The following is a 24,682-nucleotide window of genomic DNA, read 5'->3' as shown; positions in this document are numbered from 1 at the left end:
ATCACAGAATGCTGACGCCAATTAAGTCAGAACCTGTGGATGCATATGAGTTGCATCAGGTAACCAAAAAGAAATTAAGTCCAGTTACGTCGAAAGGCAGCAAATCTTCCGTGATATCTACACTAGAAATCAAAAAGGAAGTCGAGGACATGGAGTACGACGAGATAAAAACCGAATTAAGTACAGGAGTGAACGAAGATGCTCTTCCTGAAACGGAAGAAGACGAGGAGAACGATAAGAAGGAGCTCGATTTGGACAGCATCGACATGATGCAGCTTCCAATCCAGTTGGACGATGGAATTGACATACTGGACGACGTGAAGTGCGAGGATGAAGGAGTTATATCGATACCAGACAAAGATATCACTGTTCCATCGAATGACGATACGATTGACATTAACAGCGGGGCAGAATTAATGCAAGAGACTCATGCTTGTTTCTTCTCATTATTAAGAGATGCATTCACCTCTAAGGGTGAGTATAGAATGAGCACAGTGGAAATGAGAGACGCTGTCACACAGTGGCAAGGGAATCCCATTTCACCGTTGAACGACTGGTATTCCCTAGCGTCTTCTTGGCCAGCGTTGGTCCCATTAGCCTTAGGATTCCTCGCTGGCGAACTCATATACAGTCAAGATTTAGGTGATCGACAAGAACGCGAAACAGACCTCGTTCCCTACTTAGAGAATAAAGGGAGCGGTGTCTACGCGTGGATAGGAGCTGGACGAGACTCAGACTCTCGCCTTGCAGACTTGTGCACAAAATTTTTGATGCACAAAGAGTTGCTAGGTACACCGGCTATCGCTACCTCTTGTTCCGTAGTCACTGTGAAGCAACAGACACAAATAGTAACTCAAACTAGCAGCAACAATGTTAATAATAGTTCTGGAAATGGAAATACAAATACCAGTGCTAGAGCTAGTAGTCCAGCAATAGAATCCATCAGCGTGGATGGTGGATCGATTAATACTGTGTCCGAATGGGATTCAGAAGGCAAGAGCGTATGCGTTACGCTGCACCTCATAAGGCATTTACTTACAGAATGCATGGTTATGCATCTGTTGTGGGTCCTGTGAAAGGCATTTATCAACACAATGTTGGTATGTTTACGTTTGTAAACTTTTTTTGTAAGATATGTGTGATTTATAATATAAACAATTATCATTGATATTTTGTTTCATTTTTCTGATAGCTTCTGGTTTGACGAAGGCTCGTGGACATTCATTATTGGTAGCAGATCGACCGAATTTTGTAACCATCTTGGCTTTAGTCAGAGACGCCACTGCAAGGCTTCCTAATGGTGAAGGAACTCGAGCTGATATTTGTCAGCTGTTGAAGGATTCTCAGTACATTAGGGAGCAGACAGAGAGCGACGATAAAGAGGGATACTTACATTCTGTGGTATCTGGTGCTTTAGACAGGTTGCACTATGAGACAGATCCCTGTGTTCGATATTACCCACGACGCAAAGAATGGCTTTACCTCCATCGAGCACGTTCAGAGTCCGAATTTGGTTTGTATTTGGAATATATTACTTTTATAATTTATGTCACAAGTTATGTCATACCTTTTCTTTTACAGAGATGTATCATCAACAATTACAAGGCGTAGCAAAGAACAAGAAAAATGTTGGTAGTATGTCTCGAAACAAAGCTCTTCCGTCAGTCATTAAGCCTGCCAACGTTAATAAAGAACAGTCGCCGAATAACTCTAAGGATACTACGCCTAAAAAAGAAAGAAAAACTGCGGCCACCACGCAACCTGTTACTTCCAGGTAAATTTAGAACTTTCTTTCTCACATGGAAAAAAGCTTTGAACACTTTTTAAATTCTATATTTTCGTCACAGAAAGGAGCAGAAGAAAAGTGAAGAAAAGAGTATCAACGATCACTCCGTTTCATCTGACCAGTCTGTTGTGGTTACAAATGTTTTAACAACAATTAGCGCCCCAGTGACTTCAGTAATTTCCGTGACAGGAACCAGCGTTCCCGTCACGACACTGCCAACCTCCTCTACCTCTGTCAGCACCGTGACCGTAGAAAAAGACGTGGCAGCCAGCGAAGTAAAACCGCAAATTACCACAACAGCTCCAGCCAAGAAGACAGCTAACATCGGTGGAAAGCCAGTCGCTGTTGTAAAGACCAGTGCTCAAAGTTTACTGCAGTCAAATCAGCAACATTTCCCGCATCACCAGATTCAAGTATCGACATCCGCGGGTCTGCAGACCATTCGATTATCCGGACACTCAGTGCTACACTCCGCCCAGTCGGTTGTTGCTAGCAGTGCTTCAAGTGCAACGAACGTGACCACCAATTTGACCACCATATTTCCACATGCCAAAGTACAAAATCAACAACAACAACAGCAACCGCAACAGTCGCAGCAGCAGCAACAAACAATAGTGACCAATCAAGCTGGAAAGAGTATTTTGCAGACTACCAATATAAAGCAACATCAATCTCAACAGCAACATGTATTACCTGGAAAGACCCTGTTAGCTTCTCAAATAAAGTTAGTTAGTTCAGGACAGATTAAGTCACTTCTCACGGGACACGGTCTTCAGGGCCAGACAATATTTATTAAACAGTCGTCACCGTCTGGTAATCAGTCACAGTTGCAGCAACAACACTTGAAGGTAGGATATTTTGGTTTATAATTTCATAGTTTATTAATATAATCTAATGTATTCTTTATTATAGCAGCAGCAACAACAACAACAGCAGATCCAACAACGTGTCGTAACCAATCAGCAGCAATCGATACAGACATCGGGTATGCAGCGTATAATCGCACAGATTGGGGGGAAACCGATCGCGGTGCAAATACAGCAATCGCCGCATCAGCAACAACAGCAGCAGCAGCAGAAAATATTGGCCAAGGTTTTAACCAGTTCTGGAGGTGGTCAACTCATTTCTGTGGAGAGTCTTCTCGCTCAGAAAGGATTGAAGTTGGCGACCACGACTAGCCACGCTAGCCAACTTAATAGACAAGGGAAACAAGTTATACAAACTCAATATCAAGTACGACTTATTTTAATTAAAATTTTTATTCGAATCTAAAATTTAAATTTTATCTAACAGTTTAATAAACAACTCTCATAGGTGGTATCCCAAGCACAGACTTCTGCAGGACAGTCCAAGATTATAACTAGCACTCAGCATCAATCCCAACCGCAAGCTCAAACTGTTAGAATGGTGACAGCTCAATTAGCTGGCAAGCCGATAGTTTTAGCCAGTGGTAACAAAAACGTTGGAGTTGGAGTCAGCAGCAGCGGAAGTGTAGTGCTTGGTAAACAGCAACCGTCGCAGCAGCAGCAAACGCAGCAACAACCTATCATTTTACCGAGCCAATTGCTTAATATCAAAACGTTGCACGGCTTGAAAGTGATACCAACCCCAGCTGGATTGAAAACCACGGGTGCTGCAGTGTACGCCCGAGTTATCGCACCAACAACCATAACCTCTTCTCAGTCAACAGGAAACCAGCAGCAGACCATTCAGACTCAACCATCGAGGAACAACACTTACAGTACACCTTGACAGAATAATTGATGTCACTTTTTCTTTTCATTTACTCTCATTCTCGATTTATTTTAATCTCTCTATAGTTTTGGAATTAGGCGAGGAACACTTGATTTATATGTATAAAAAAAAAAAACAAAGAAAGAAAACGTAATAAAAATTAGTAAGCTCGTATGAAGGGATTACGTTACGTTTTGTGTACTATATATTTAGGTTATTTTACTGAAACTGAGGAACAAAAAGAAATCGTTAGTTCATATGGTAACACGGTAATCGAAATCATTGGGGGACACTTGACTAAAATAAGAACACATGGTCATGATGCTGTTTTATATTAAGTGTCGAATTATTTACAAATGCATGGTACGATTTTAAATACAAAAAACACCGTCTCTTCGTTCTCTTGTATCAAGAAGATTCTTACAGCGTCGCATGTAACGTATAAATAAACCTTATTACGTATGGGTAAAATAGTTAAATTATTTTTTTACAGATTCTCTTTGCGCGTCTCTACGTTTGTAGGAAGTTATTTTACTATGAAATACCTAGGCAGCTAGATTAGCCACCGCGTCTTTGGTCTGTTTCTTGTGACAGAGGATATCGTTAAGAAGACATCTTCATCCATATATGTACAAAGTTTCACAGTATGGCGTCGCAGGATAAATGAAAAAATAAAGAATGAAAACAGACTCATACACGCGAGAGGTGCATTCACATTTACGAAAATTGCGAGCATTACTGTCGATTCATTCGATATCCTCTTCATTGTACCGTCAATGTGTTCTTTGAATAGGATACTGCGTAATTATGTCCCTTCTGAATTCCGTATATCTTGGAATATGTCTATTAAATTGTTCACACCTATCAAGTATCCATCCTCATGGTTTCCTACTTGCCATTCTGCATCATGACAAATTCTTGGCAGATGTTGTGGCAGAGGTAATGTTTTCGCGAAGTCAATCATCCAAATGCCAGCATTCTTTGCGTCATGAACAAATAATAAACTGGATCCAACGACTTCATGCGAAGCAAAGAACGGCGAAGCCTTTAATGTAGTCTTGATGGCCTTCAGACGTTGAATATACTTGGACACTGCATGAGGATAGCTTTCCACGAAACGTCTCAATGCTTCCGTAACCTAATAAGATTTTAACGTTACGTCCATAATATATTGGCTTGTGATTTTTAATAAATCATAGCGAACCTGCTCTCGAGTCCTCGTCGTTTTGAAGTCTTTTGAAGAGCCTCCATGGGCAAGTTTAATGCCCTCTACACGAAAACCTAGCGTAGCTGTACTAGAAATTGTTTCACGCCAAACCATGTACCTTGGCTTTGTGACGCCTTGCACACGACGTTCCTCGGTGCTTGGTGCTGTTGGGTCCACTTGCACCATTTTTTCGTACATGTCTTTTCGCAACTATAGCAGAGGATTAAGTTATTAAAGTTAGATGATTTATGGAGACCTTTGTTTTAGCGACTGAGATACGTCAAAAATTCTATAACTTGGCCAAATATTAAATAGTACCTCAAAGACATGCAGAGACAATTCTTATTAATTTACCTTAGGTCTTTCCTTAGCTTTCGCTAGCTCCGACTCAAGATATGTCCTGACTCCAACTTTGCAGTCCATCACGCATGGATGTTCGAAATCTCCAAGAAGATCTTGCAGCTGTAAGTAAGAGGATACCACTGTTCTCTTGCCTACGTCACTAGACCCATCTTTTTGAACAGTCTCCCCTGTATCAGTCTCTTCGGTATTTCCTTCTTCCGTTTCCTTTATATCTAAAACACCTTTAAATTCTGGCACGTACGGCCTCAAGACATCATTCATCAGCAGGCGAAAGCAGGCTTCCTCCTGGGGACAGAGTTTTTTTAGAATCGTCCCTGGAGTAGGTCCTGCTCTGAAATTTCCTTGATGACCCGCTAGTTGCACCTATATTTAACAATTGACAAACATCTTTTGGTTAGAAACTTTTGGTGAAATTCTAAATTGTAATTTTTTAAGGTTGACATCTGTCTAACATCAATTGGCTGCTCAATTTTGCTTGTGTTATATTATTTAACTTTTTTATTTAACTTATTTTTGGGAAATTCGATAGATTTTGGACAGATTATGATAGAAATATACTACTCACCCATGGGTACCTTTGTTTTTTGTACGTCTGGAAGAATGGCGTCCAGTGTACAATATTCCTGAGTTTCCTCCACCCCGACGACTGTAACCAGATAAAAAAAAGTTTATTTTACAACAAACCTTTTCTTCTTTCTTAGCAGTGACCCAAAATTAGATTTTATACACGTTTATGAATAAGGGAACAGTGGTCTTAAGAAACTTTATTATTTAATAAAAAAAAAAGAAGCAGTGTTCATTTATTTTTTAGACGTTTCTTTCCCGTTATTATGTACCTTCGGGATCTTTCTCTCGTTCGATTTATCCGTATGATCAGAGTCCCACTCGGAACTCAGATCATCTCCACTGCCATCTCCCCATTCTAAGTTAGTTTGGGGCACCTCCAGCAACCTCAGATATTGCTGATAGCCTGAACAATTCTCCAAGCAAGCCTCCTCTCCTTTACTTTGGCCTCTGATGCACTTATCACACTTTGTACTTTTACTCTTATTATCCTCCACATTGTCACTCACATTTTCTATGTTAATTCTTGTTTTAACTTTGTCCACTTTTAGACAACTGGCTTTCTTATAATCATTATTAACCTTATGATCAGGAAATCGATTCTGCAGTCTCTCAACTATAGAATTCTCATCACTTCTACAATCTCTATCAACTTCATTAGAATTATTCGTCTCAATCTGTGCCTGACTCAATTTTTCCTTTTCAGGATCCTGATTGTCATGACTGTCATTACTTTCCTCTTCACTACGGGCCTGCTCCTGGGATTGGGTGGCCAAGAAAGAGGGTGAAGGACTTCTAGAGGAAGATGTCGAGCGTCGATCGACCATACTCAAGGAAAACCTCCTCGAATGTCTTCTACTCCTTGATCTGATCATTTTTCTTTGATGTATGGACCTCTTCTCGCACTCATCCGAGTCTACACAGTCATCCAAGGCCGACTTCGAACAGACTACTATCTTTGGTATCGTTATCCTGTCATAAGTTTTCTGCATCTTCGTCCCAATCACTTATTAACGTCGAATAATGACCATTCACTATGATAAATTCTTCCGAATCTTAATATCTTTGACGTAGAATTATTTCTTCACCGAAATATATTATCTTGAAATTCTCACATAAAAGAGTTATCCATAGAGGTCCGTGTTGTTGACGCATCGTTAGGTGAACAGATTTCACAACGGAGGAGCGTTCGACGTAAACATCGCGTCGTGTTCTACTTCTGCGAATCCCGAATTGGTTGCTAATGAGGCACGCGCCAATGGAAATTCTCGGAGGGAGCTTTCACGCCTTTGCTCAGGGAATGCCCCCTGTCCCGTGACAATACCGAAGAACCTTCTTTTTTTTTTCAAAGTCTCCACACTTCCACAAGCTTCTTAGACGGCTCAGAATTTTTTACCTATTTTTTTCAACTTAGAACTCTAAAATCCTTGAGGAATTTTTTCCAAGTCTTTTATTAACTTCTAATTTTCTCCAAAATCTTCAGAGGTACAATACTTGTTTTTCAACTTATAAGAAAAGCAATATTTGTAATTTCTGTAATTAGCACCGAGACGAATTCACATTTTCACTTGGATAAAAAATGATGGCGGTCAGACTATTATCCTCTGTACAGCCGGTAATAGTCAAAGGCACTTTCTCCTTCGTGCAGTGTGTGTGGCTCGCGTCGCTACTGAGAACGCGGTTACAATCATCCTTCTGCGGTGGCTAACGAACGTGGTACGGTTAATTGGTAAGCGGTTCAACGCTGATAATTATCTTAATGACGAGCTGCGACCGAATCGAGATACCTGAATCGACTGATAGCCTCATCCACCCACGTCTTGCCTCTTCCTTGCCCGCTGGAAAGCGTGCCACACTGTGCTACTTTTTATTCCACGATCGTCGTGCGTTCCTCAATCACTTTGCAATTGCGTTACGCAAAATCCCACACCTCTTTAGTACATCTCCTTTATAAATAAGCATTCTAATTTTCTTACAGATTTTTTACTACGTTTTGTTGTTACGTAGTATTCATTGAAGTATACTTAAAATAATTATTACAAAAAAATAGGTTTGTTGATTAACTTTTTATAATTTATGTCAATAGAACTTCAGCTGCTATACGCTTTAAATATCCTTCAATTTCTCAATCTTCATTTCTCATCAATCTCTTCCTTACAAGACGCCACAAGACAGAACCTCTTGTTCCATGCATCTACATATAAATACAAGGAGATTATCCAGCTTCCAAGAAGCTTGTCAAACCAGTCAGTCGTTACTCGTTCCTTTACCGTGCGATTAATCACACTCCACCGATGCGGGTAACGGACCTTCCAGTATCGAATTTCAAACAGCCAGACACCATGACTGTTTACAAAAGAATCACAGTCAAATCCACAACGTTGAATCACCGTGGTCAAACTGTGTTTTATCAAATTTTCACGCACTTTCCGAAAAATCGTACACCGTTTACGCAACCTCGCTGAAAAACCAAGGTGAGACTTTCTAGTCGCGATACATCCACGTTCGTTTCACTCGCAAATTCCTCGCGTTGCTCGCATGCCATTGTCCTTCGTGCTTGCAATCACTATTGCTGTCTTTATTAGGAATAACGATCTACCATTAACGGTAGTAGCTTAAAGCGCAGCCTTTTATTCAGTAAATTGGTGTACTACTTCTTAGGACATTTAATTCTCCGGAATATCTCTGTGTCATAAAGTTTTTATGTAAATTAGATTGAGGTTAGAGTTCTTCAAATTAATTCATTCATCGTGAACTTCATTGGAAATGTATCTTTCGGAAGTACCTTTGTGTGATGATCGTTTCCTATGAATTAGTCAAAGGTGGAATTCTTCAATTTATAATTTTTTGCAAATCAACTGACTCATCAAAAACTTCCTAGAAAATGCAATTTCCAGAAATACTACTGTACGAGAAATTTTTCTCGTAAACTAGATACAAATGGAATTACTTAATTTGCAATTTCTTCTAAATTAATTTACTCATTAAGAGTTCCATGAATTCGAGTAAATTGGCATTGCAGCATGGTTCACTGGAACACAGGCTGTCCATTTGATTACTTTAAGCGGCGTGGCAAGATCGTGAGCACGTGCTCCTGGTCTATCAGCCGCTCTTACATAAGCGATACGTCTGCGGTGTTTCTCTGGACCGGGCTATCAAGCGAAAATTGCTTCCGCGAGCGAATCTTATCGCACGTCCGCTCCCGCGGATCTAAGTGACTTCCTCTTACGGTGCACACACCGATAACCATTAATATGTTCACACGGATGCGTGATGCAACGATCGTTTTCAGATTCCACTTCTATGATTCTGTATTACCTTGAAGAATTTAATAGTTGTACTTTTTGAATTAATATTTTTAGTCTACTTGGAAAAAGGATAATCTATTCTGTGATAGGTTATAAAATTTATTATCTTCAAAGCAAGATGATTTCAAGATTTTCAATTCACGTTAAATTCAGCACACTGCACACCTATCTTGGAAAAGAACTTGACTAGCATCTCGAACTCTTCAATAACACAGAAGACTCTTTTTACTTCACCAATTACACAATCACCTACACAATGACTATCAACTTTCTCCTCTGACTATTTCTTTCTTCTTCCAAATACCTTTACCGTATAAATCTCTTCCTCGCACAACCACAACCATTTGGTTAATTGATCGAATACAATAATTCTGCTATACACACTTTGAAACCAACATTTTTATTTACGGAATAACGATCATCGAGCAATATCGTGATCTTCGACCTCGAGCAACGCCACGGCGATCGTTACGATCTGAAATCGATAAATCGATAATCGAATTCAACGGAATCGCGATGGACACTACATTTGCTGTTTATTTCACGAAAAGAATGGCTATTGGAGAGTGGAGCAACTTTTTCTCGTTGAAAAGAGGCGTAAATTCAGCGAAGTGGCAAACCAGTAGACTAGATGACGATCGAAATGCGTCATCGACTAATTAACTGGCGCTCGCGAGCGTCATTAGCGGAATTATCAGGAGTGGACGAAACGATGGGACGATCTGGAGTTCGACGGGCATTGTTGGTTGACCGGAAGTAACGTTCTCCACGGGCTTTTCCATTAATTCCAATCGCTTAATTCACAGTGATAAAGAAAACTTAATTGTTTACATGTACATACTACAAATAACATATTTGCCTCATTCTTTCTCTTTTTATTCAGTTCAAGGTTGCTCCGAATTTTTTCAAGAGGTTAAAATTTTCTCAAAATTTTTTTTCTTATTATACTAGATTCTATATTTTCAGATGAAAAATGACAGTACCAGGTATTAGGTAACATTTATTATAAAAAGAACCATCTGAATTCAATAACTTTCAATTTTTAAGGTTACACGTAACTACATTAACAAATAATCCTCTGTTACTTTACAGCCTTCAGGTTGACTGAAATATTTCCATTTAAGATATAGGCTCATAAAAAAGAAGATTTGCAAGGAAACGTGTAATTTCGATTGGATTCAACGTTGCTCATGAACTTCTCCTTTCTGCCACTGGATTCTCTCCGTTTCTCTATTAAGAACATCTCCCACGCACGCACCGCATCAAACAAGCGCAAATGATTTTAAACGGGACGCTTAATTATTCAATTTCACGTGTTCGACGATAAACGATGAATTCGAGCGCGCTCGTGGCTGCTTGACACGCTCAGTTGCGCAACCCGTGCAGAAATTGGGTCTCGACGCGAGTTCAGCTCGTGCACGGTTGACGTTTTATGGAAATTTTACGATATTCATAAATTCGTGCCCGTTATTATCAGGGTTAACACGCGCGCCACCGCTTTCTCCTCACGATTAATATCGTCCACAATAATTGTGATGTAACACTTGAACCATAAACGTTCTCTGTATAAATTTTGGAATTTTTCTTTAAAACAGTGTACATTTGTTTTTTTACGTACACTTCTTCTTTTAACTTTTTATGAATTATAAGGGGAAGAAAATATTAAGGAGGTATTCCCATGTTTTGGGACTAAAAATCGATATTTTCTGTTTAGGTATAAAATTTCTACGATTCTTCTAGAAAAAGTATGTCAAAGAATTTTCCAGAAATCTTCAGAAGTATGAAAGTTACAAAGGTTTGAAGCCGAGTGCACGCGATTTCATCAAGCAAAATGTGCAGGAACATTGAATAGTTTTCATCATTAAAAAACACTTTCAAAAGAAGTTTGCAAAATTATTATACCCATTTATGAGGATCTGTCGTACAATGAATTGTTGGTGAGATGTTTGGAACGCAACACACAAAATAACAATGAAAGTTTAAATTCGTTGCTTTGGACTTTCGCTCCGAAACATCTTCGTTCGGGAAAAAATACTGTTGAAATTACAACCCAACTGTCGACTTGTATTTTTATGACGTATTCAAACCCTTTTTAACACTAGGTTTACGGGACGCATCATTTTGACGCATTTCGAATTTCACGAGGAAAATTACAGAAATCGTTTACATTTCTCTCCTACCACTTATGCTTATTAGAAATTTTATATAAGTATATAATATCACATAGTTTCATTTATAAGTTAAAGTTAATATAAAAAGATTAAAGTTAAATATCCGTAAACATAGTGTTAAACATGATGGTAGTTAGGGGCATAACCATTGGGACAGAGAACCATTCATACGTTTTACAAAGAGATGAAGAGCGGATCGACCGGTCTAAGCACTGAGAATCCGACGCTTCCAAACTTGCAGGAGGAAGGAATGCTTTATGGACCAGAAATTGTTGATTAAACGTGCATAAGAAAATTCTATTGTTATCACGACAAAAACCCTATATGTGTATTCAATTTGTGAATGAATTTTTTATCGTCCGTACTAGAATTGCAAAAATTTATGAACAATTTCTAATTTTGTTGTTAGATTGACATTCAAAAAGTTCGTCAAAAATTGAACTGCTTGTTTTACCACGTTGTCATACTTTTTTACGTTATCAGATATTAATGATTCTAGTAAGGACGATAAAGAAAACCTTTCTGAATATAAAAATAATTTCGTGTTTCGTTTCATATGAATACGAAGAACGAAATCGTCCTCACCATCACTGAACGTCCATTCTATCCAGGCCAGATCAAACTGCCATTACTTCAGACGTATTGATTCTTTTTAAGCCAAATTTTGTATACATTAAACATAAAAACTCATAAACACATTGTAAAATGATTGAAATTATACAGTGTACCTTTCTACTTAAGAAAAAATCACGAAGGCTGTCTATTTTGAAAGCCGTGAAACGAGAATACCCCCTGAAGAAGATAAAAATGTCGATGGGAAGCAACTTAAAGGAATTTTTTGACGAGTGTTAAGGAGTCCAATAAAGGTATTGGATCGGAAAGAAATAAAAAGAGAAGAATCCAAGGCGAGAAACCCTTGACCCAGATGCGATGCAATCGAGAAAAAAAACATGATAACGCGGTCCAAGGCTCGCTTGTCGTGAAAACCACTTCGATTTGTAAAAATGGACGCAGCTTGACAATTAAGTGGCAATGGAGTGGACGTCAGGTTAATAAATTTTGTCGAGGAATTGTGCTTCCTTCGAAGAATAAAAAAGATAAATTTAATCTAGATGAAAAAATGAGAGAAAATTTTTAAGTTCGACATTTTAAGGAACTCTCTTTCATTTCATTATAAAAAGAAATGATAAGAAGGAATATAGTCTATTATCCTACACCCATGCTATAAAAAACATATTTTCCTCTGCCTATAAAGAGACTATTTAAGTAATTTTTATCCGAATCAAAGAGAATGTAAAATATTCTATCAACCAGCCACGTGAAAACTTCCTCTACTTCTACTTATATATATATAAAGGAAGATAAAAATGTACTATGAACCCTATTATACCCACGCCATAAAAAACAGATTTACGTCAGTAAACGCCTACTTGCGTCACAGCCCCCGAACTTTGCATTCGTCGACGAAACTGCGCTTGAGAACCATGTTACACTATAACTTTTCCATCGACAACGATCCAAAAGTGCTTTCTAACTTAATTGGCCGAGGGATCCAAGCCTGGTGTCGACGTACCGCTTTTGAAGAAAACCAGAACAACCTATTAGGTAACTTCGCCATCAAGACGAAAAGGGAACGGCCACTAATTGAGCTAGAACCGACCCTCTCGACTTGTAGACCACCATAAAATCGCAGAAACGCGAGGAACTTAAGTGGAAAAAAGTAACAAGTGTCTAGAGAGAGAGACTTGGAAGAATTTAGACCTATCGATCAGCCGATTAGCTAATCCACGTTTTCTAATCGATCACCGTGTCGACGATAGCATTTAATTACTCTGGTGAATTGACCCCAGGCGTTTAAAATGAGAGTGAAAACGATATCGATAGATTTCGAAACTGTGAAGTGATCCTCTAGGCAGTTTATGACGATTATTTCTGATTTTGTAACCCGTTAATGTCGATTGAGACGTTGAACGACGCAGTTAGCTCTTGAGATATCGTTTTGATCCATTGTTCATGGGTTTATGGTAGCTCCCCTCTGGCATTTGCAATCCTTCTGTTGTGCTTCGCCCCGTTAAAGTGTTTGCCTAACGATAGATAGGTGGTAATTAAAGAGGAAAAGGTGTGGAGGTGTGCCTGGAGGGAAGAATCGGTTAAAATGATGCTGGCTATGTAAATAGAAGTAGCAATGGAAGAGTAGTTGATTTACTTACACAACCAAAAAATACAATTTATTCCATAACCCACACACTCATACACCATTGATAATTCTAAAAATGGTTAGATATTGAAAGATTAATAGAAGGGATTAAAATATTCTCATGAGACTCTCAAGGAAAGCTTATCTATAAATAGAAATCTGAAATTACCTTCTTCCTACCGAGCAATGATGGACTGCGTTGATAATTGTCAACGATCCCCAACAGACAATCATCGCATTTGCAGTAAAAATTACTACTGGACGCTGAATCATTAGATAGGAATGAATTATATGTACTGGCACTGTTCTGACTGTCCATGGAATCAGTTCTTCTTAATAGGAAATTCTTTTTCTTTCCTGTCACTAGCATGTCCGTTTCACGATCATCTTCACGTAGGTTCTGCTTCTCGATTTTGGCTAGAAGAATTTGCTCCATTAGATTTAACGTTGGTGGAGCGGATAATATGGGTAAAGTTGGCGTCGTCGAGGGACGAGATGAATTTTCAGCCTCGTTTTTCTTTTCTTGATCCATGTTTGTTTGGATGATCTGTTAAGGTGATTTACGTTACCTAACGGAGGTTCACTCCACTCTGCCCGGTTCGCGTGGGTTTATGGTTCGCAGGGTCACTTTGCAATTCAGATTCTTCTTATTTTTGAGCCATCCACGTGCATGACCTTAGAAAATATTTCAGGGAATTCCTTCTGTAAGCGTTAAGTGTGGATTTCTCGATTCGAAATGTTTAGCGCTCTAATATTTTTAGAATTTCACGTTCCTTTGATTCTACATTCTCTGAGATCCTGAATTCTCTAGATCCTCTTTCTAGGCTCTCTTGGCGTCGAAATTTCTTGTAGTCTAATGTTTTGAGGATTGCTTTGGATATCAAATTATATCTTTCGAAATTTCCTTAAATTCTGAATCTTGTTGGGTCTCAAATTTCTTTCTTCTTAGAACCACTTAGATTTTAAATCCTCTTCTTGACAATTAAAGGAGAATAAAGATACGAAGATAGTATAACACTCATACACAATTGGTCCATGTAAAGTCACAATAACACTTCGCACAGTTTGTACTATGGAAGAACGTGAACCAACGTACCTTAAAACTCACCCCATTGATCAATGACACTGACTGATTCACTTTTCGGTTGAACAGTGACACTCTCGACTCCTTTCACTGTTCAATTCCATTCACAAACAACCTGTGAACTCTTGTCACTAGCCAATACAACCTTCCTTCTCCCTAACAACACATCGTCGGCCTTGAGGCGATCAAGGCTTCCATTAAAGCCGCGGCAGTACCGCGGCGAGGATCAATTTCTGCCAACTTACGTTCAAACAACTTCAAACAACTTTAGTCGTTCGAACAAACACAAAGTGACACCGTAAACTCGATCCCTGCTTTATGTAACATGACTCAATTAGTGAGAATTAAAAGAAACGCCTAAGAAGAAAAATCTCTCTTCGTCCTGAGGATATTCTGGCGGCGATTTCACGAAACTCAACAAATTTCACGTCAAGGAAATGTTAGAAATCACTTCTGTTAGATATTAATGCCGGGTGAAGAGAAAAGCACGAGGACATGGAAGATCGGGAACAGCATGCTTGAAACAGGCCCGATAGCACAGTTTTCCTCTACTGACCCGAATTGACAGCTTCCTGTTGCCAGTCGGTTGCTCTATCGCGTATATGGCGCGCAACACGTGCACAGTATATGTCATTTGATCGCGAACGTGCAGGTGGTAATCTTGATGGTCCTTTGCTTTTCCTGACATCTGTTGCCATTCGTCGTTGTTAGTCTCTACGAGAAAGCTCTTAATTCGAAAATAATTTTTTTGCAAAAAATAATACTATAGGAATATAAAAATACTATACGATATTTATGTTTCAAGAAAGTAAATACAAATGTTTAAGCATCTCTTTTAGTTAAAGCTCAACCGGATCATCTAACCGACCGAGAAACAAAAGGTATCCGATTACATCCTCTTCGTATCGTCCGCTTGCATAATGACCAAGTATTCGATTCGCCAACTGACGTAATGTATTTGCCTAGGTCCTTGATACCGTAAATGCACGTCGTTTTAACCTTTTTTGATATACACTTTATAGGATACTTCCATTAACAGCCATTTTTAAGGTGCTGTGCAAAAATGAATAAAAACCCGATGGATAAAGAAGCTGAAAGGAGCTTGATCAGGCTTTTAGAGACAACATTATATAGTGTGTACACTCGAGAAATACGAATACTGATAAAATTTACAAAAGATAAGCAATCTAAATTCGAAACGATGACAGGGAATAATCTAAAGCTACTTAGCATACCGTGAAACACTTAGATGGCATTTCTATCTATCAGCCGACCTAACCTAACCATTAATCCTCCGATCTGATACGCAGATGTCATATTCGAAAAGAGAAACGAAGAAAAAAACGAGGTTTTATCGATGATCCAGATGTGGAAACATCGCTATCGGCGGTTCTATGATCCGGTCGATCAATAACTCAACCGTATAAATGATCATGTCAGGCCTGGGGATTGGTAATCTTCCAAGAAGGTGGATAAGGAACTGCATAGACAGATTGCTCAATAAATATTCCTCTCAGGTCGACGAACGAATCGAAAACACGAGCAGCCGTTAAAAGAATCTCGAACCGTTCGATATAATGTAAAATGGCGCTTTTGAAATCCCTATCCCTACAGATCTATCGTAGTAATTTTTATGCGATTAAAATAAAGATTTCCCTCATCGATATTTTCTTCATGATAAAAGCAACGAGTTACTTATTCTTATCACGATTATCATTTTGTGGGAGGTGGTATCTGGAATTTGTTGTTGTCAACAAGAATCGCGTGGTACCGTTCCAATTTCTACAAGATGAAGAAGACGTAGGTTTTACGATTGCCTCGAGTAATATCAGATAATTCTTAGGTTAATTTTGTCGTTGACTTTATTTTGAAAATGAACACACGGTAAGATGAAAAAAAAAAATTAACCTTGGATGGGCAAACTGAGGTCTTTCATAAACTCAACAGGACTGATTAACCCGTACTGATTTTCATTACTGCAAATATGAAACTTCTTTAACTTCTCTTTTGAACATTTTAATTTTACAGCCCTGAACTAGATACATAGTATGTACTTGGAAGTATCTCGATGAATTTCTGCAGAACTATTTACTTTGAAACACCCCGGGGTGACATTTGATAGCCTAAAAAATACACTGTGCTATGACAGGGTAAACAAAAAGGATCAATACACGCGAGCGTTTGCACGATTTTCCTTTCTCTCTCACGAAGAAAGGTCAAGCTACAGTTCTGTGAGCGGCGCAGGGCGAACCATCGCCTTTTTCGGGTCAATCCACGGAAGAGAAGCAGGCCGCGTAACGTTTTAAAAGCGAGAGGCCACAACGGCGAGCAGCGGAATTTTCAACCGTAATATTATTTTCAGTCACGCCGCGCAATGTTTTATTCATAACGCGTTTGACACAGTCCCTGCGCCGCGAATCTCCTGCCATGATCGTTTTCTCTATCTCTGATACGTAACTACGATAAAATGCAGTCATAGTTTGATAATTGATATTTAATGAGCAATTTGCCTATCGGTCTCATTGACCAGTAATACATGATTCTAATCCTGATCGTCTAGAAGATTTCAGAAAGGAATGTAAATTTACAAAGAGATTGGAAAAACTTAAAAATGACATTTTTGAATATAGGTAGATAAAAATTATTGATTGCATGTTTGTTGTCTGAATTATTATGAAAATGACCGAAACAAAAGTCGAAGTTCGAAATAAACATGTGCTTTTATCTTTTCTTTATCTACTTTAGAATCGAGCCGTGTACCTCTACGATTGGACGATACTCTCCTATTTTATGACTGTTACATCCCTGAATACTTATTTTTGTGGGTCATCCGATGCGTAGAAAGTGAGATCACACAGTGACCGTATTAGAATCAGTCTCAACGTTCGATAATCTTTTGTATTTAAATATTAAAAAAATTAATATTCTCTCGAAGCTTTAAACGAAACGACTCACCGGAAATAACTTGTAATAATCTCGATCGACGTTCCTATGAAGGATCTCTTCAAGACTGAGCTCTGCGTCATTTCTAGGATCAATTTTTAACGAGTTCACTGAATGTATTTCACTATTAGCACGTCCACGAAACCTGCGATGCTTCCTAGCGTGCATTAGAATGCGCGTACAATTATTGGAACACAAAATTTTCATTGGAAACGCGATTGTAGGAAGCGTGCTAAGTCGCATGGCTGCGTGTACAGGTCGTGAACGAAACACTGGCCGATTGCTAAATCTCGGGGACGTTACAACTCGTTTTATCACGTGGCAATTTTAACGATAAGTTTTCGTGGTCTCGCGAAACACCTTCTAGGAAGTCTGCGTTTATCTGATGACAGCAGGTCGCGAACAAAGCGAGTTACTGAGCTTCACTAGACGATAGCCAAACGAAAAACCTGACAGCTACACCTTTATCTCTGTTGTTTTGTTCTTTTGAGGAACGATCTGCCTTAAAGACCACTTCCACACTCTATTAAGAGAGATAATGTACGATCATCTCAGTTAAAATGATTCTTACAGTTGCAAATTTTAAAAGCGAAGATTTTGTTAAAGAAGAAGAGACATATAACTAGATTATAAACTTTCAGTTTATGTGATTTATGGATGATCTTACTAAAGAGCAAAGTATCTAGAAGGCCTCAAAGGTGAAGAACAATTGAACAGAAACTGATCCTCGCGTTCCACCACCAGTTTTAATTCATGCGAATATACTTCCATGCGATAAAAATATCCAAAGTATACCTTCCATCGAGGCCACACTCATAATATACACAGAAGGTTTATTTAAAAATCACGTTTTACCACGCAGCCTCTTCCACGTAATTATCAGAAACAACAAACATTAAGCTTCTACACTTTCACAGAGATTTTTTAAAATTTCTTTCTACACTGGACCAGTGAGCTTCCTCTGTGAGTGGAAAAAATTCGTTTCACCTCTGTTGAAAACGTTCCAACCGTTTGTACACCTCTTTCCTGCAATTAGAAGTGTTTCAGAGCGGGACACCTGCAATTCTCTCGAAACATTAGCGAGTCATCGGCCGATTGGTCGTCAAGAGGCGGTCAGCCACGGAACCCGCGGACAAAACCGCGCGTTACACACTCTGACAATGACAATGAGCGTTATGGGGAGCACCACGGGGCTGACACTGGCCGACAGATCCCCTAGAAACCCGTACCGCCGACTGACTGACCGCAAATCGCTGTACCGACTGACTGATTGATCCCTGTTACCGCGACCACTGTGGTAGAAACGACTCGAGAGGTGTCGTGGCTTCCACTTTTGCAGCTGAATGCAGTACAGCACAGAATAGAACGGTATTTGAAAGTACAAGTCGCACTCTTTGAACGCTTTCAGAAGAGTTTCACGTCTTTGTGATGATTTCCATAAGTGGAGAAATTGGAGAAGGATTTTGCTGAAGAACGGAGTCTTCTGGAATTTCTGAATGCTTTGAACGTTTTCAGATGAGTTGCATGACTTATTTGTGATGATTTCCATAAGTGAAGATGTTGAAGATTGATTTTTATAGAGGATGAAGTCTTCTGGAATGGATAGTGTTAGACGACAATAATGTTGTGTTGAAAAAAATAGTTATAGATAATGGTAGAAGCATGTTTAACTTGATTTGGAAGGTTTCATCTGACTTGTAGATTTATGCAATTTGTGCAATGGATGGAGATTAAATTCTTTGGCTGGCTGTGGTGATAATGTTCTATGTATGAGAAAGAGAAAATCCGCGAAGGCGTCAGAGAAGAACTGTAAAATTTATAGCGACGTGTTATGAATAGAGCTCTGTTTTTCCTCTGTATATGATAATCAGACTACTTCAATGTTCGTGTTTTTAACCATGGGTACTTTTAGCTTAGAGGTAAAACAAAATCTATAAATTTTCTTTAATAAGGAGGTATGGTAGGATTTGAACGTTTTTCTTTCAAAGATTCTCCAGGAATATATTATAAATATTTAATGATTTCAATTGGAATATTTAATATTTATCATTCAATTAATCGAATTAATATGTCTGAAGTTTATGAGAAAGAAAAAAAGGAATAGAAAATATTGTACACAGTAGTTGCAGTCTGTTGGAACATATTAATAACATGGACATCGGTTGAACCCACGCAAAGAATGCACAAAGCGAACGTACATGTGCGCAACGGGTTTGTAAACACGTTGATCCGTATGTTAAATGAGTAGGTAGATAAAGACAAGTATGCACGTTTGTACGTACAAAGAAGAAGTATGCATAACAGATTCTGCCTCCTCCGTCTGCCAGACTCTTACGTGAACCTTCCTCAATAGGAATAACAATTTTCAACCGCTTTAAATCTTCAAAAACAAGTCTTTTAAAAACATCATCGAATTATTCAACTTTTTCCTATCAAAATATGTAATCGTTTGAACAAACACCAAAGCTTTATAAAAAAAAAACCATGAGTTAAAAATAGAAGAATGAAAAATTATTCAAGAAGGAATAAACAAACAGATAAAAGTTGATCCATGAGCAGACATGTAGCCGATTCATTAATGTTCTCTAAATATCGTGACGAATTCTGTAGTAGACGACGAATGAACAGCCCGTTTGTTCGCGAACTGGAGCACAAGAAGCGTGATGTTGCGTAAGATAAATTATGTGCGTGTTCATCGAGACAACAATGTGTTTGTGGTTGGTGGTCTGGTGATGGTGATGGTGGTGGTGGTGGTGGTGGTGGTACTCTATCGTGCTAAACATAGGCATTTTCTTACGGTCTAACATTGAAATATTCATACACCTGGAATAGACGTACGTCAGAGCGTTAGGTAAAAGCTCGTTCAATGGACATGCGTAAATTTTACTTATCGCTTGTTCATTTCTTTCTCTTTTCCTGCAATTTATTTTCTCCCTCAAAATAGCTTCAGCTATCGACGCTGATAAGCAAACTTCCTCGAAACGGGTCTACTTGCGACATTGTAAAAATAAATGGGAAAATCAATCATCGACGTGTCCCCTGGCATTAGACAATGCGTTACACACTCTTATCCTGAGCTTGATAGGTAAAGAATGACTTTTCAATGTCCCGACTCACCTTGGAAGATTTCACTTGATGTAGTTCCGTAACATCAGACTCGTCCCCGCTAAGACTAGACGTGGTCGAGCAGTCTGAGATTTTTCTTGCTGGTGGAATGTCCAAAAAATCTACCTTGGTCTTCTCTTGAAGTTCTGATGAACTTTCTGGAGTGTACTGTGTGAATTGCGTATTGAGCTTAGAGTAGTAGGTATCAGCAGAGTCCAGACAAGAATTTCTTCTGTTTCCAGGCTCATTGAAGTTTCTGTACAAAGATCCCATTATTGAAATGTTAACCATGATTCAGAAGAATGAAAGAATTAAGAGATAAGTACCTTATAGTAGTGGCATTCATAGAATCAAGACATATGCAGCAAGAGTCTGAGTATCGTCTACTACGACACACCTGTAGGGACTGACTATCCAGAGATTCACGTATTTCATCACAGTCCAAGCAAGAGCAGCTACTTGCTTGGCTGGGAGTTCCACTAGTTCCCTCATACTTCTCAAGATCCAGATCACTCCTTTCAAGCTTCTCATCTAAGTAAGAGTAATCTGAATAATCACTGATCACCACACTTGGTGTTCTCCAATATCTTGGTCTTCCCTCATTGTGCTCAACTTCACTGCCTTCCACCATGGTTGAGCTGTCCCATCCTGTAAAACATTTGTTCATAAATTTCTATTCCAAATAAGTCTATTTTTTCTTTTAAAATATTTATAAGTTATATGTCACTGACATAATGGTATTCTAAATTTCAGATCTATACACGGTACAAGCAAAAAAAAAGACGATTTAAGACTTTTAATTGTGCCGTCATTGGAACGGAAAAAAAACAAACAGGTCATCAGAACGATAAAGAAAAAAAAAGAAAGGAACGATGATGTCATTGACACAGCACGCGTGGTCAGGAATCGTGTTTCTAACACGAATCCCCCCCAATCCGTTGGAAGGTGGCATGATACTATCCCCCTCACCTTTTATTTGATCCTCGTCGCTTAGCACCGCGCTGTCGGAGCTACAACATCTAGTGACCCGTAGTTTGTGCCGCCTCTGTTGTTGCGTGGCCAACGACGTATCCTCGTCACTGGCTGCGGCCGAATCGAGGCTCCAGCAACGAGCTACCGAGCCTCTTCTACGGTCAGAATCTGTCTCGATACCCTCATCGCTCTGTGGACTTTTGCTGAGGGATCTCACAACCGGCATCCTGACCGTGTCGAATTCGTCGTAGGTTTCGTTTTCCTCTATTGGGTCGACAATGCTCTCCTCACTGCCCTGTTGCTTGTTTGACTTCATTCTTTCGTCTTCCTCACCGAGCAACCGTTCGAGGCCACGCACCAGCTCGCATACCGACGAACCGGCGTCGTTTGCGGCGACGTACTGATTCTCCACGATGCCTACACGCCGTTTTCGCGAGATTTGCACGCTCGAGGACAACGGGTCGACACTTTGCTTCCGTGATGGTTCCTCCGCGGCGGCGACGTTGGATTCCTTCTCGAAAGCTTGCCCGCGTACCAGCTGTTTCAATTGTCTTGCCTTAGACGCCGAGGAACGTTGGACGTCACATCGAACGCCTCGTCGAGAGGATACGCATCGTCCTCTCAATATACGGTTGCTGGAGCCTCGATTTGAAATACGGGAGACGCATCGCGCACTGACTCTGAACCAATCGGGGCCGCGGCGTCGACGGTAGTAGAGGCCGCCATGTTCAGTTCCGTGGACCACGTGAGAGATAGATGGGAAACGCAGCCTGATGGTCTGACCCGGTTTGAATAATCGGCAGCAATTCGGTTTAGACGGATTCCTATTGTGATCTTCTGAATTATCTTTTTTTTGTTTAGAATTCTTTATATTCGTAAGTTGATCGTATTTAGTTTCGTAGATTTGATCTTCTTCGACGTTCGATGTGTACGTTAGATTTATATTCGTCAGGAAATTGACCCTCTTCTTCAAAGGATTTCTTCTCACGTTGGTCGCGACGTTGTTTTGTGATCGATTCGCAAGAATGATGTCGTTTGACAGAAGCGTCTGACTAAAACGAAAAACATGTGACTCGAAAAAGGAATTTGGACAATGAATTTTGATGGATACGGTTTCTATATTTTTCTAATCGTTTCGTTTGGAATACATTTTGGAGAATGATGTCAAGAACATCCATAGACCCATGAGTATAAGAAACTTTGTTTAACAAGTCGCGTTTAATTCTACAGATCCGTAAAAGAATACAACTATAAAGCGACTTTATAGCAGTACATTCTAAGCAACATAAATTTTTGCAATACCAACACCGTCATTACGAGCGCTTATCTAATCTCGGAATTATACCATTACGCATAAGTCGTCGCTATTCCCCATACGAAATCATTGCTACAATTCTATATTGTTTTTCGTAATTGAAAACTGCAACAACCATGAAAATAAGTAAGCACATTGTTCCCCTGTCAGTGTAACAACAAATTTTTTGAGTCAAGCTTCGAAAATCGATAATAAATCGATGAATAGCTAAACTAAATATTCTAATCGCAAAATATATAAAAGAGTACGAATAATATGTTTGTTTTTGGTCGAAAATAATTTTTTACGAAAGCGCGTTTCACTAGAAGCGACGAGTCAAGGACCGTATATCCGGGTCGAAGAAATGCGGAGGGAGAGATGCATGGAAGGTATGCCAGGGTTGCTTCTTGCTCCTTCGATTGACGTCACAAGTGCGTCATCAAAGGCAAAGAAACAAGAAAGTACGATTGAATGATCACGGTTGCAGCAACCGGCGGCGCGTATACTGCTCGGTATCGTTTCATTCTTTCTCTTTCTCGACAATCGGTCCATTATCTCGTCAGTTCAAGTGCCCCTTGGCCACTTGAGCCTATCTGTGCTGCAACCGTTTCGTTCGACTGTGTTCATTGTACGAAATAATCATGCGCACCGCAACAACGAGCAGAATTATGCACTTTTTTTTCTTCATCTCTTTTTCTCGCTCCTCAATATCGCCCAAGCGTTTTTTTTTTATCATGAATGCCTGTTAATTATGCACAAAATCGGACCCTGAGGAGGGCAGATAAGATTGCAACACAGGATTCTCGGTATATTTTTTTAACCGGTGAAAACAAAATGTGACGCGAATAAATAAAATTGCATATATGTATGTCTAAAAGTATATCACTGGAAGTAAAGAATGTTTTATGAATTTGTTTTTCCTGTTTATTTTCATAAATCTAACACTGTATAGTAAAACAGATCTTGTTTGAGAAACAGAGATAAGAGCATCCGTAAATATCGCTTTTGATACTTGCTAATGAGGGAAGATTTTGATGAATTAGCGGGGAGAAGACTTCGTAAGATTTTAGTTTGGGAATTCGAATATGACACGAGAAAAGGAAGGTTATAGGCGAAATTAGTAGCCAGGCTCATATTTGTGTCGAAATCGGGTCAATGTCGGTCCAAGGCTAATGACTCGTTCGTTCCGAATAAGCAATACCACATATCATATGTTTGCATTAATTTCCAGGTGGACAGTGCTTAGTGAATAATTTGTCAAATTTCAGATAAGAAGAAAAATTACCTTATAGATACAAAATCTTTTTTTTGAAATAACTCAATAGTATTTAAACGACTAAATTATTAGGAAAGATTCATGCAGAATACATACTATTACAAAGGTGTATAAAAAGGAAGAAGGATACATCTGTTATTTTATATTTTTTAATTTCATTGTACGTCTCTTACCTGTCCATTTCGTTGTCGTATTCTGCATTTTATTCTGGATCGATAAAATAAAATTGATTACAAACGATTTCAATGCAAAAGGTTAGAGAATGCGACCAAAATATGAACGGAGAAAAAGAAATTTTCATGTTAAATTTTGAACCCGTTTACGCCACGGAATGATCTGACTTTTGTAATCAGAATTCGAACAATTCAGCCGAACGTTCCCGACGTTTATCGACGCTCGTCATCCATGGGTATTAATTTGTAATCGTGGTAATAGAGAAAAGCAGTGTATATGCAATGATTGTACATCAATCACAGCTGATGGCCGACTGAACTCGAGATTTGAACTTGACCACTCCGCGGCGACTACCTATACTCGAGTTCCTGTATAAAAAGGAGGGGATCGATTGCATTGAAATCGGTTCTCTTAGAAGAGAAGCTTTTCGCCTACAACTAACGCAAGAGACAGTATTATGATTACACCTGTACGAATAACTTTTGTCAGATTCCATAATCGTAT

General features: G+C 39.2%; 2 protein-coding genes across 2 annotated transcripts in view; one reads left to right on the top strand and one right to left on the bottom strand.

Annotated features, from left to right (window-relative positions):
* Positions 1-3,538, top strand: part of LOC108574963 (nuclear factor related to kappa-B-binding protein) — a 5,888-nt gene extending 2,350 nt beyond the window's left edge. Inside the window, 7 exon segments of the mRNA XM_017937641.1 lie at positions 1-981; positions 984-1,100; positions 1,193-1,513; positions 1,582-1,774; positions 1,866-2,634; positions 2,699-3,019; positions 3,101-3,538. The exon segment at positions 1-981 is cut by the window's left edge and continues 238 nt beyond it. Of these exon segments, the coding sequence (XP_017793130.1) occupies positions 1-981; positions 984-1,100; positions 1,193-1,513; positions 1,582-1,774; positions 1,866-2,634; positions 2,699-3,019; positions 3,101-3,538 (3,140 nt within the window).
* On the bottom strand, positions 3,538-24,185 carry LOC108574822. Its single transcript, XM_017937469.1, has 8 exons — positions 24,178-24,185; positions 21,432-22,486; positions 20,789-21,110; positions 20,475-20,718; positions 5,656-5,736; positions 5,082-5,453; positions 4,725-4,937; positions 3,538-4,658 (listed from the first exon to the last, which is right to left on the bottom strand). Exons 1-8 carry the CDS (start codon positions 24,183-24,185, stop codon positions 4,326-4,328), a joined length of 2,628 nt encoding a protein of 875 aa, XP_017792958.1. The 3' UTR covers positions 3,538-4,325.
* Between the last annotated feature and the right edge of the window lie 497 nt (positions 24,186-24,682).

This window comes from Habropoda laboriosa, unplaced genomic scaffold (genome assembly GCF_001263275.1).
Source record: "Habropoda laboriosa isolate 0110345459 unplaced genomic scaffold, ASM126327v1 scaffold210, whole genome shotgun sequence".
Lineage (NCBI taxonomy): Eukaryota > Metazoa > Arthropoda > Insecta > Hymenoptera > Apidae > Habropoda > Habropoda laboriosa.
The sequence above is the reverse complement of the archived record's forward strand: the minus strand, read 5'-3'. Positions and strand labels throughout refer to the sequence as shown.